Source organism: Nicotiana tabacum, chromosome 20 (genome assembly GCF_000715075.1).
Source record: "Nicotiana tabacum cultivar K326 chromosome 20, ASM71507v2, whole genome shotgun sequence".
NCBI lineage: Eukaryota > Viridiplantae > Streptophyta > Magnoliopsida > Solanales > Solanaceae > Nicotiana > Nicotiana tabacum.
Window position 1 is genome coordinate 4,607,113 of NC_134099.1, and position 13,546 is coordinate 4,620,658.

Below are 13,546 nucleotides of genomic sequence, written 5' to 3' on the forward strand. Positions count from 1 at the left end.
CCCCAGTTTAATCCATTTGACCCTTGATTTTTGTTACATAATACTCTCTTCAATTAGAGACCACTTCTCTAGTTGTTGGAGAGTTTGCTTCTCTTGTTCTAGTAGACTGTCACTATATTGGCTTTGCATCTTTTCTTGGACTGTAACAAGGTCACTTCTTGCATCTTCAATTCTCTTTGTTATTCCTTTATATTCATCAGCATTTAGCCTCTTGAATAAAGGCTTTAGAGTTTTAAGCTTCTTCCATACATTCTCCATGTCATCCACTTATAATCATTTGTTCTATATGGACATCACTATATTTCCAAACTCCTTGTGATCTGTCCATACATTAAAGAATCTGAAGGGTGGTTTGATAGTGGATCTCATGGTCTTGATATTCAGCAGCATAAGAGAGTGATCAGATATCAATGGTACATCATATTCAGTACACACATGCCCCCAGTTAGTCATCCACAGGTCATTACCAAACACCCTATCAATTCTACTTAGTATCCTGTCATCCGCTTGTTGTTTATTGGACCTGGTATAGTATTCTCCCTTCCAGGACAGTTCATTTAGAAACAGATTATGAATACAGTCTGAGAAATCCACCATTTCACTCATTGCTACTAGATTGTCATACATTCTATCTTGAGTACACAGCATTGCATTAAGATCTCCACCAATTATCCAAGGCTTTGCCACTTGTGTTGAAATGTCATTCAGGTTACTCCATAGAACTTTCCTTTGCTCAACTGTGTTGAAACCATACACTAGTGTTAGGCAAGCTTCAAATCCATCCATTCTCCCCCTTACTATGCAATGAATTAATTGAGCATATGTTTTTTCAACATCAATACAACATACCTTAGGATCCCATGTCAGCCAAATCCCCCATTAATTGCATTCTGATAATTGTTCTGAATTTTCAAACCAGGTAAAATGTTTTTGAGTACTCTGTTGGCTTTATTCTCCTTGACTATAGTTTCCAAAAAACTAGCTAATTTTATTTGCTTATTCTGTACAGATATCTTTAATTCTTTTTGTTTATATCTCTTATTTATTCCCCTCACATTCCATATCACCCAAGTCATTAAACTCTTATTCCCTCTCAGTATACTAGTAGCCAGAGTTGGGAACTCTCTGATACAGCTCAGTTCAGGGCTCTTTTGATTGCTTTGTACCACCCTTCCAGGTGTTTGAACTTCAGTTTTTGGTAGAGCATGTTGTGTCTGATCCATAGGTTGTTGTGTTTGATCACTAGGTTGCTTGTCATTTATCTCTTCCTCTTGTTGATCTGCTCCTACTACCACAGTAGGAGGCTCCTCTATCGGCTTCTTAGCTCTCCACTCTTGTACTACTTTCTATGCTTGTTGAGGTCCTTCCTGTGCAGCAAGTGGTGCAGCTGGCCTCCTTCTTCTTCTAGGCTACTCATAGTGGTTTTGTTCATTCTCAACTTTCTTACATGAGTGACCAATCTTCAAGCATTCTTCACAGAATTCGCATTTCCAGTCATAGTCTATTGCTTGTTCAAATTGTCTTCCATCTGGTTCTCATACTGTAACACTTGTTGGCAATGCTCTAGTGACATTAATTTCAATTAACATCCTATCATATGAGATCCTCTTTTGTTTTGAGGTGCATTCATCTGCATATAGTGGTTTGCCAATAGCACTTGCAATTCTGCTCAAAGACTGCCCACCCCAGCAACTCATAGGAAGATTAGGTAGTTTCACCCACAGTGGAATTTCAATTAGAAATTCCTTGGTAAAATCAAAATTAACGGTCCATGGCTTCAAAATAAGTGGCTTTTTGTTCATTGTGTATGGACCCGAGTATAGAATCTCATTCATATCATTCATTGATTGAAACTTGACAACATAGTATCCTTCGTCATGATAGAAAACTTCCGATTCTAAGACTTGATTCCAACTATGTTTTACAAATCTGTGCATTTAATTATAGCCGGGTGTTTTCCCAATTACATACACAATTAAAGCACATTTCCATTTTCTAACTTCCTTCTCCACATCCTCTTTCTCAAGTTGTACCATTGTCTTACCTTCTACAATTTTAGGTGGTATATAACTCGGTTTTAAACCATTTTCAGAGTTGCGATTACCTGCAAACGATGAGGTCCACACTGCTTTCTCCCCTTTCTCCTCATTTACTGGTGTTAGATCTTGTGTTGATTCGCTCGTACTCGCTAGATCTGCAGCTTTCTCAATTGATTTGTCACTTTGGCCACTTAAAATTGGACAAACACTCAGATCCAATCTCTTAGCTGCAGTTTTCTTCATTCCTTCACTTGCATGTTGCTCATGTTGATTCTCTTCCAATGAAACAGTAGTATTCGCCATAGTAGTTACTGGAGTTTTCTTTGGTTTCAAGTTAGCTTCAGCTAGGTTTCCTCCCACAGCTAAAGGTTGCAACCTTGGTCTTCCTCGAGGTCTGCCTCTTCCCCGAGCCATATCCACTGTGGTCGGATATCGTACTAACGTGCACCGGTGAGCAATACCAATTGTTGTTTGCTAATGAAAGTTCACCTTCAGTTATTGCCTTCTTCTTTCACATAACAAATATTTGTTTGCATGAATCTATTTTGTCATCTATCATAATATGTTGATAAACCCTGTATATTTTCATCCTTTGTATATGTTTAAATTCTTTTTTCTGTTAAATTTCGAGCCTCCATATATTCATTGGGGTTCTTTGAATAAAATTTTATATTTGATAAAATTGTAATCTAAGTTAATTTTCTTAATATTTAGAACATAATTAAAATCAACCAAGATTTGCCTATTAAATTATTTCTTACTTGAACTAACATAACCTTAATAAAAGAATGTCACTATATTAGTTTATGGTGCACGTTACGAATTTAGTGATAATATTGCTTCTTTTCATGTTTTCTCCATGCACACGTTATTATCTATTTCTTTCTTTTTCATTAGTTTTAATTAATTATTTTAGACTAAATTGGATTAAAATAAATTTATTGGTGATAAATATCTATACAATTATAAGAAACAAAATATATAAGCATAAATATACATTGCATGTTAGATATATTTATAATTTTCATTAATATTTTAAATGTTGAATATTACCGTTAATTTTTAAATATTGAATGAGCTAATATTTTGATTCTATGTAATTTAATTATCTTAGTAAAAATTTAAAAAATAAAAGACTAAGTAGGAACTATAACTAAAGTCGATAGTTCGTTGGCACTCCTTCTCGATTAAAAATTTATAACTGTTAATAGAATTACAATCAATTAATTTTATATGATTTAATTATCTTAGTAAAAAGAAAAAAGAAAAATAAAGAAAGAAAGACTTTTTATGAAAAAGTATGTCTGATCCTCAGGTTATATAATAGTATGTCCATTGCCTTTTAATCAAATATATAAATTTTATGTACTAAAACTAAAATAGACATTATATGTTTGTGTGTATATATATATATATATATATATATATATATATATATATATATATATATATATATAATATAAAATTCTAAAAATATTTTGGAAATTATTCTTAACAATTGTACGTAGTTCAATAATTTTTATATGACTATTAAAGTTTCATACTAATTAATATGGGATACATGTGCAAAGCACAAAGCCCCTTATTGAAATATCTTTCGTCTTTTTTACCCTTTAAAAAAATATTTCAAGTTAGATAAATTTGTAATTTTAAGTTGTTTTTCTAATTTTTAAGACTTTAAAATCAACTAAAATTTTATTTATCAAATCTTTCCTTATTAAACTAGGCATAAAATCCTAATATTTAACACTTTAAATTTATTAAACTTTTTACCTTATATGAATTTCCTTATTTGATGTCCGCTGATATTAAAGCAATCTTAAACTATACGATTTTCTTATTATTAGAAACTTTATAAATTATGCATTAGCAAAATTTTGTAAGAGTCAAAAGCACAATGATTCCGGAAGCACAAAAGTTCAAAATTGGCATATTATTTAACTATTTAAAAGTAGAATTTTTATTGAATAATATTATAATTCTAATAAGTATTTAAATTTGGGATGAGCTAATTCAAAATATTGAGAACAAATTTAAGTCGTTAGATTAACTGATTAGCAAAAGAATTCAATTTAACGATTTTTAAATTCATCATATAAGTAATTTTGTTTGTCAAGTTGATAAAATTCTTAAGGTACATAAATTAATTTTGGTAAGAAGAGCATTAATGGTGAAAAAAGTAAAAAAAAAAACGATTATAATATAAAACTAGGAGTCAAAAATGCAAATTTAAAGCAATAAGGATGAAATAGTAGAGGATAAAGTGTATTAAAAATGAGTTACCTTTTGTTTGTTTTTTTTCCTTTCTTGCATTCAGTCCAATAGGTGACAATATTCCGCTATATTTTTTTTATGTATATTAAGTTATTATCATAAAATATTATTCAAAATTAGTTATTTTTTAAATTTTACATTGTCACTGTCAATTTTAGGAGGTATAGTGCCACTTTTTTCATCCTAAAATTCTAGAAGACCAAAAGATTGAATTTTAATTTTGAAATTCCGATAAGTACTTTTTAAATCACAAATAAAGCATCTGGAAACTTTTGTAGTATATGACATCTTTATTTATTGAGCTAACTAAATGGGAGTAACATTTGTCATTTTCAATTTTTTTTAAAACTTTTACTTTATAATTTTTACGTAATTTTTAAAAAATTATATATTCATTGATACGGATACACGCGCAATCATGGGCGGACCTACATGGAAACTAGAGGGGTCACCGAAACCCGTTAGCCTCGACAAAAATTGTGTATATATAATATGTATATACAACAAGGACCCCTTAAATATTTTTGATGTGTCCCCTAAGATGAAAAGAATGATTGTGCTGCTAGTTTGGCATTCCGCATGTGTTCCCTCACTTACTATATTACCTAGGTTTGAGCCCCAACATCAGCCTTTTTTATAATTTCATTTTTTCCCTCTATAAATTCAAGGTAGTATAGAATTATGTATTTATTGCTCACCTGTTATGATAAAAATCAAAATGTGGTGGATGTTTACTTTTCCTCCATGATCTTTCTCTTAAATGGTTAATGACATATTCAATGACATATTTTCTATGTTCAATGACATATTCCATGACATATTTTCTTCACGTTTCATGCCTATATAAAGGTCTTGTAATAGATAGGAAAATACACACAATTGAAGAAGAAAATCTCTTCCTTTTTCTCTATCTCTATTTCTTGTTCATGTTTTACTAAATTGTCTTTATTCATTGTTCATGTTTTACTAAATTGCTTTTATTTCATAACATCATCTTGTTTTTTTTTCTCTTGATCTTTTCTAAGTTCATGAATAGCATAGTAGTCAACTTCAACACAAATAGTTTGAATCTCCTAATTTTGAGAAACATCCTTCTTCTAGATATAGAAAAGATAATGGAGAGAAACATAAAAAGATTAAAGGAAGTTGGAAAGGCATAAGATATTCCATTAGCAAGAAGCAAATCACCTTCTTTATCGTGATAATTAGGTTTATAAGCTTTACTATTTTCTTGACCTGTATAAAAATAAGTAGTAATTCAATAAAAAAAATCCCCAAAAACAGTAATAAAAAACTTCAAAAATCCTTATGCGATATCCGTCAATTCAACGGCATGACTGAGACTCTACTTGGACAGCTTAACAGACCGTTAATCTTGATATTATTAGACTTAAGTTTATGATATTTTTGAACATTCTTTCGGTCACTGATTCAAAATCATTGAGTTTACGAGAAATTAGCACGTCAGATTTTATCGTTACTAGCTGACATATCTATGTATATAACGGTGTCCCCGCTGCGCTCAAATCCTGAGTCCGCCTCTGCACGCAACACGCTTACCCTAAGACTAGTTTAAGAAAAGAAAAGGAAGACTCGTAATCTAATAAGTTATATCTAATAATTATACTTGTGCTTTTATAAAACCATGTTATTAATGGGCAAACAAAATTTTAAACCAAAATTCCCGTCGAAAAATAAAATATAAACCAATTCCAAACTTAGTAGAAATTGCATTACTATAAATAGGAAATTATCGATCAAAAAAAAATGTTTCACATCGGTGATGAATTTTATTATACTTTTGAAAATATAAATTTGGAATAATATTTACTAAACTTTAATATATTTCACATATATATCTTTATGTTTTATGTTGAAAATATTGAGTTTAATTCAACCATTAGCCAATAGAATAGAATACCACAACTAGCAATTCCTATTCGTACCAGATAAGTGAGTATATTGAAATTAAAATCCATATATTTACTGTTTGAAAATACAAACAAGACTAAAGTATAAGCATAAGTTTCATTTCCAAAATGAAAACTGAAAAATGAACTCGAAAAATAGTCCCTAGCAAGTACCACTACTTATGAATCCAACTAGTACAATAATTTAAGAAGTTTTTATATTACACGCAAACATTTATTTGTCGCAATGATATATTTACACACCTGGCATACACTTCTAAAGACATTTGCAACTTGCAATATCAATTATGAGAGTTATTCTTAGTAATACTTAATAAGTTTTTGAGGGAGTTATTTCGGAATAATTTAGAAATTTTAGCATTTGATTGTGACCATTTGCCACATATTTTAATACCAAACTGAAAAAAGAAAAAAAAAAGTTTCCAAAAAAAAAAAATTGTAAGTTTGATTCTGGCCCTTTCACATTAAAGTGGAAAAATAAATTACTCTCTCTATTTCAATTTCAATTTAGATGAGGTAATTTGACGCCTAAATTGTTCTTAGACTCCGGCAATGTGAAACTATTTAGAAAATATCGACTTTGCATTAAGAGAAAGACAATATTTTAGTTTTTGTTTTTATCAAGAATCAAAAGCAAACGTATAAAGACTTTAGAGCCCGTTTGGATTGGTTTATTTTAAGTGTTTTTTAAGCCAAAATAGCTTCTAAATCATTTTGTAGTGTTTGAATAAAGTAAAAAAGTGCTTTTAAGCACTTATTTTTAAGTTAAAATGATAAAAATAAGCGAAAAGCTAGAATTCCTAACTTATGACATTGGGCTTAAAAATCACTTACAACAAGCTTATCCAAACGGGTTGTTAGTCTAGTGGTAAGAGTCAGAGGTAGACCTAGGAATTTAATGCAATTGAGGCACAATATTTTATTGATTCAGTGCCCCCTAAAGGCTTTTAGCGTTAAGGGTGTCAAGTAATTTAAATTAACTATTTTTTAGGTATACACATATACATATACAAGATTTCTGCTGAATTTTACGGAATCCGGTGACCCCACATAATATGTTAGTTAGGTGCATATTACGAGTTTAAGTATTGTTACAAACAAAGTTTGATATTTAAGTGGATAAAAGTAGAGAAACGAATGCGGTAAATATAACAAGTTTCGAACCATGTGTCATAGCTCTTAGAAATTTTTATTATAAATATAAAGAAAAAAGAATTAGAAGCATAGTTTGACTACTAACAACGAAAGTTGAAATTTAGTTGTGAGTCCACTAAAAATCTTGAACCACTGAGACATTTTAATACAATAATGGCCATACTAATTGCGTGGAGGAATTGCTCACAAAGGATTGCGATAAATATAAGCAACAATAATAATATTCTAAGCTACACAAAAATTGTCGTCAACAGGTGTTACATTAAAACCTATATTTTATGTTCCACGAGTCCCCTAAATTTCTTTCATCAAATAATCTTGAGAAGACGAGACAAATCAACAAGTAGGAAAGAACCAAAAATTATATTGTTATGTCTAGATGTTAATTCTACGTCTTAAAAGCATGAACCCCTTGTGTTTCAACAATCTTAGGACCCGTTTGGGTATAGATTTTATTAAATTAAATTTGAATTTTATTTGGCAAACACATGTTTGGCCATAGATTTTGTCTATATTTGACAAAATTTTAAATCCTAAAATCAGCTCAATAGCTAGTTTGGGCCAAAATATTTATAAACACTAATAATATACATGTTTTTCCAAAACAAATTTGGGAAGGTATAGTGCTGGTATAAAAATTTAATACCACCTTAATACTTCATTTGTTAGCAAACCAAATATAAGTTATCCCAGGAATAAAATTAACACCGGGATAATTATACTTTATAGATGATGAAAAAATTAGCACCGGTATAACTTATATATTCTTTTTACAAATTATACAATTGTCATATTTAATACAACATACCAAACAATGGATAAAAAACAATCTCAGCATAACTTATCCCAGTATAACTTATACGAGTATAACTTATCTGGACAAAAACCGTATTCAAACGAAACGACCCCTAAGTCTGTCAAAGTTTAGGCAAATGAAAGAAGATCATTAGTATATTTTGTCTACACATACCTCAACTAATCATTATGTCCCACTGAATAACTCGGTCTATCAAAATTCATGCAAATGAGAAAAAATCATCGGTATTCTTTGATTCTATTGAGATTTGAACCCGGATATCGCAGGTAGCTTTTTTTTTTCCTTAATCGTAGTGTCGGGTCAGCTTGCGCACATCTCTACTAATTTTGTGGGATTCTGTCACCTCCACCAGCAACAAGTATCAAGTAACTATATTCATCAACGTTTGAATAGATGGGAAGAAATCACCTAATGTTTTTTACTTTAGCTAAAATTTGAACTTTAGACCTCATGGTTCTCACCCACTTCGACCACTAACGAGTAGCTCTTAACCAAGGCAACATACATCCTAAACCTCTATGTCATGCTTATTTACCAACCCACTTCCCCTCATTAATCAATCAAGAAAAGTTCCACAATCTTGATTTTAACTAATTTAGATTTTGTACCCCAGTAATTTATGGCGAAATAATCCCTATAACCAAAAACCAACAAACACATTAATCTCACGTCCAAACTAGCTACCAATCTTGCTCAATGTGTCCAACTAAAATTTAAGGTTAGTTGCAGTATTTCAGGACCAAGTGGCCTTTGGTTTTATAGAGAAACTTTGGAATGAAATACAGGCTGGTATATTTCAGTTTACAAAGTCCAAAAAAATCTCTAAATAGATAACATCAATCATCTACCTTTAGTTGTTGATATCATTTGCTTGGCAAAGCAACCAAAAAAGTACACTAACATCCTATCAAGAAAATATTGGCCCAGCAACCCATGGGACTTATCATCAATACTACTGGCAAAGCACAAGAAAAATGGATTTTCACATCAGCAAAAACACATTGTCACTTCCCACCTTAACTAATAAAGTTGTTGTCCCGTGATCCAGCCCTTCCCGGACCTTTGTGATCTACTTCATACTATAGAAGGGAAATCTTACCCAGCCATTCCCCGAACCCTTGTGGCCGGGGGAATTTCGGGTCATTCCCCGGACCTTGTGCATGGCAAAAGCTTAGTGAACTGGATACCCTTTTTGACTTCCTACTATAAGAAGCAAATAATGGTGTTCAAGATTTGAACTCACACTTCCATTAGTCAGGACGCAGTTCAGTATATAAAGAGCACATGACAACACAACAATATAAACATCTCATTCCCTTTAATCAGAAAAGTCTCGGATTTATGTACGCTGAAAATAAATTAGAGGAAATGACAAAACAATACGATTAGGAGTTGTAACTTTTAAATCCCAACTACAGAAACTGTCAATTGAGCAAATGACACAAAAGCAATCAACATATGATGCAACATATGATGCCAATGTCACAAACTACATGCTAAATCATAATCAAATTAGGTAAAAGAAAAGCAAAATATCATAAAGTTCATATCCATATCTCATTGCTAATATCATACTAATTCAAAATAAGAGAGACAATAGATAAACAGTCTGAGACTAAACCAACATTGAGATTTAATAAACCTTTGGACTGCTCTAGTAGCAAGGGAAAAACCCAAAGGAACACAACCATCTCAATTTCCTTCTAACACAAAATGCAGATAGCTCAAGACTCAAAATCTCTCTTAAAACAGAAAGCAAACATTACTCAACTCACTCGAAAGCATAAAACCACGGTCTCAAGAACCTAACTTAACGATTCTTAAGACATAAAAACTCTCTTATAATGTAGATTAACTAATACTAATACTAATAATATGAAATAAAACTCCTATTAGCTGCAAAATTATGGGCATAATGCAATATTGAGGGGTGTTGTTGTTGTTCCATTCATCAAAGGAGCTGCAGTTGCATCATCCATCCAAGCACAAGATTCATTATATCCATCAAAATCAAAGTCGAAATCGAAATCAGGCAAACTTGTAGGCAATTGCTCATCACCTTCAAGTCCATATATCGGTAAATCCTCGAAATCATTCACCACAAAATCATCAAGATTCTGACCAAAATCATCGCTACCAGCAAAGAACAAATCCATCTCCATATCAAACTCAATTCCTGCTCCAATCTCAGCCAATGATAAACTATCCTCCATCAACCCCAGCTCAACCTTCGCCTTTTCATCATCGTGTTTGATGTCATTGACTTCAGAGGCGGAAGTCAACGAGTCCATTTCGAGTACTGATGCCGGGGACGTGTGTGAAGTGTGAGACACCAAACTCTCAGCTGAATTCTCCTCATTGTTTGAACTCTTTCCAGACAAATTACTACTAGAGTTATTAATGTTCTTAGCCATGGAATCAAACTCGAGGCGTTTCGTTTCGTAAGCTAGAGAAGCTTCTTCAGCAGTATTATAAGTACCAAGCCAAACCCGTCTACCTTTAAACGGGTCACGAATTTCAGCAGCCCATTTTCCCCATTTCCTTTGACGTACACCTCTGTATTTCCCTGGACTTAATCTCTGTTGATTCGAGCTTAGGGTTTTAGCTAAAACCCTTTTCTTTTTCGGGTTTTTTTCACCATTATTACTATCTTGGCAAGAACTTTCAGTAGTTTCAGGAATTTTGACTTTGACTTTTTTGGAACTAATGTTACCAATAGGTAAATTAATTTCCCTAACAAAACGCTTGAGCTTAGGCTTGATATCATTGACCCGTTCATCATCTGATGAATCAGTTGCATCCGGATCGTTACAAACGATCCGAATTTTTCTCATGGGTTGACCCGGTTCAACTCTGTTCTTCGATTTTTGAGGTTGTTTCCGAGGCTCAAACATTTTCAAAACCCCTCAAAATATGCCCAGAAAATTTGTTTTGGTTATATCAGAAAAAAAACAAAAATGAAGGGATTAAATGGTCAAAATTGCAAAAATAAACAGGGAAATTTTCTGGGTACTAAGTAAGAGGTTGTCTCAAGAGCAAAATAGGATGTAAAAATCGGTTTATATGAAATCCACCAAAACACACAACACCAGAACAAGTCCTGTAAAAAATCAACAAAAAAACCATATCAGATCAGCAAAACAAAAAACAAAAAAAAATCTAAAAATAAATGGACCAAAAAAGTCATTAGTCTAAAACCACTAGGGTTTAAGGATAAGAAAATATTACCTTTTGGGCCTCAAACGCATCGAAATATTTGTAGAAAACAGAGAAATCTTCTGCTGAGGAAAACAGCAGAGGATTTGTTGCATAAACAGAACAAAAATCACTGAAAATCTTGCCGACATAAAATCAATCTCCCCTTCCTTTACACAAATAGCCTCTTTTCTTCCTTCAGTTCTTCAACCCCAGAAATTAATAAAAAGCCAGCCAAAAAAAGGAAGAAAAAAATATTGATCAGTTACTCCTATTTATAGATAAATAAGAATAAATCTCTCTATACCAAAAATCAAAGTAATAAGATTAGGAATCTATGGCTAAAAAATTTCCCCCAGCCTCAGTATCTGACAAAAGGTAAATTTCGTTACCCTTCTTTGCCTTTTGTACTATACTATCACTACAATACTATATGGGTGTGTTTTTTAGTGTGTGTGTGTGTGTAAATTTACTAGGTGCGATTTGTGTGTGTATATAGAGAAAAAAACCAAAAGTGACCAAGACTTTAACAAGTCTGAAAAATTCGCAAATCTCAATACAAAAAAACAATTTAAAAAGAACAATTTTTTTAACATTAAACAATTAGAAATTAGTCTGAATATGTGTGTACGTACCTGTTTTTTCTGGTCTTTCACGTCCTTTTCTTCTCTGCTTTTTTTACTCTGCTACACTGTTGTAATTGTTTTTCTCTTTTACTTTTTCCCAAGTGGTCAAAATTTGCATTAAATAGAGAGGAGTTTAAGTAATTGTATTGGGTAAAAAAACCCAGAAAAATGTGTCTGTAAAATGTGTGAGAGTAATTCTAGGTATGAAATTTAATGATTGTTTTTTTGTGCCTTTTTTGTATGTATATATGGATGTTAATGTATTATGAGCTGGCATGTCATACATGTCGTGATATGCATGACAATTCACAATTATCTGACAGTCTTTACGACGCGCGTGTACATATCGTGTGATTCATTCTCCAATGTGTAAAAATGACACTTGGTAGTCACTAAGGACTGGTATTTAGTGGCTTTAAGACATAGGAATTATAAATTTCTTTAAAAAAAATGAAATTTTTTCAAGTGAAAACGTTATTTGAAAGAGTTATGTTTAATATAATTTTGGATTGCTTTTTTTGAATTTTTGTGAGTAATCTGGGTGAAAATTTTGAAAAAATAGTTTTTTGAAGTTTTTTCAAAGTTTCTAAATATTTCAAAATTCATCTTCAAGTGAAAATTAAAAATTTTATGGTTAAATAATAATTTCGGAAAAAAGTAAAAAAATTCTAAAATAAAAAATAAAAAAAATTATGTCCAAACAGGCTCTTAGAAATTAGCCAATATCTCATAAATTATAATTTCTCAGTTTATTTTCAAGATATAAATATCCTGAATTATTCTTTATTAAGACAAAATATTAGCCTTAAGAATAACTGTTTGTGTACTTCCCCGCATAATGTGTTTTAGTACGGGTTATATAGGCGCGTGTGCTTCAAGTTGGGAGATGGAGCGTGAATGTAGTGTGATGGCGTTACAGTTTATGTAGTGGGGTAGGAGAGTAATGCTGCGAATCCGGGGCGAGGGCCGTTTCAGATTATTAAGAGGAGTACAGCTATATTTTCATTGGACGAAATTGGGACTGTTAAGGTTTGATAATTACGAGGATGCCACTGACAAGGTACTTGGTTCCCAAGGTACCGCCTTAAAAAAGAAACAAGTTTTTTTTAATGGAATTTGGTCGTACTTTCTGCTTTGGCTTTTGATTTTCTTCTTTATTTAGGACTAGATTTTATTTACTTTATTTTCTTCCTTTTTAAGTTTCGTTTTATTATTATGTTGTTGATTTTGTCTTCATTTGGTATAGATTTTCTCCCCTTTAGATTTTAGACTATACTTTTACAACCAGTCCTTACATTCATTGAACATTTTTTGGTCAAACATAGAAATCTGCCATTCCTATTTTCAAAATTTATTTAATCTTTTGATATGTCTACAATTTGTAGAAATTTATTACTCCTTCCTTTCTAATTTACATTAAAAAAAATCTTTATTAGAGTAGTATTTTAAAAAAGAATTATATATATTTATATTCTAAATAAATTAACATTTAAACTTTTTTATCTTTGG

General features: G+C 31.6%; 2 protein-coding genes across 2 annotated transcripts; both read right to left on the bottom strand.

Annotated features, from left to right (window-relative positions):
- Nucleotides 1–282: 282 nt before the first annotated feature.
- LOC142174901 (uncharacterized) lies at nt 283–786 on the bottom strand. The gene has a single exon (XM_075241292.1). The coding sequence runs from the start codon at nt 784–786 to the stop codon at nt 283–285; it is 504 nt and encodes a 167-aa protein (XP_075097393.1).
- Nucleotides 787–9,750: 8,964 nt separating this feature from the next.
- On the bottom strand, nt 9,751–12,202 carry LOC107800804 (ethylene-responsive transcription factor ERF119). Its single transcript, XM_016624038.2, has 3 exons — nt 12,047–12,202; nt 11,445–11,615; nt 9,751–11,316 (listed from the first exon to the last, which is right to left on the bottom strand). The coding sequence occupies exon 3, from the start codon at nt 11,108–11,110 to the stop codon at nt 10,121–10,123; it is 990 nt and encodes a 329-aa protein (XP_016479524.1). The 5' UTR covers nt 11,111–11,316; nt 11,445–11,615; nt 12,047–12,202; the 3' UTR covers nt 9,751–10,120.
- Between the last annotated feature and the right edge of the window lie 1,344 nt (nt 12,203–13,546).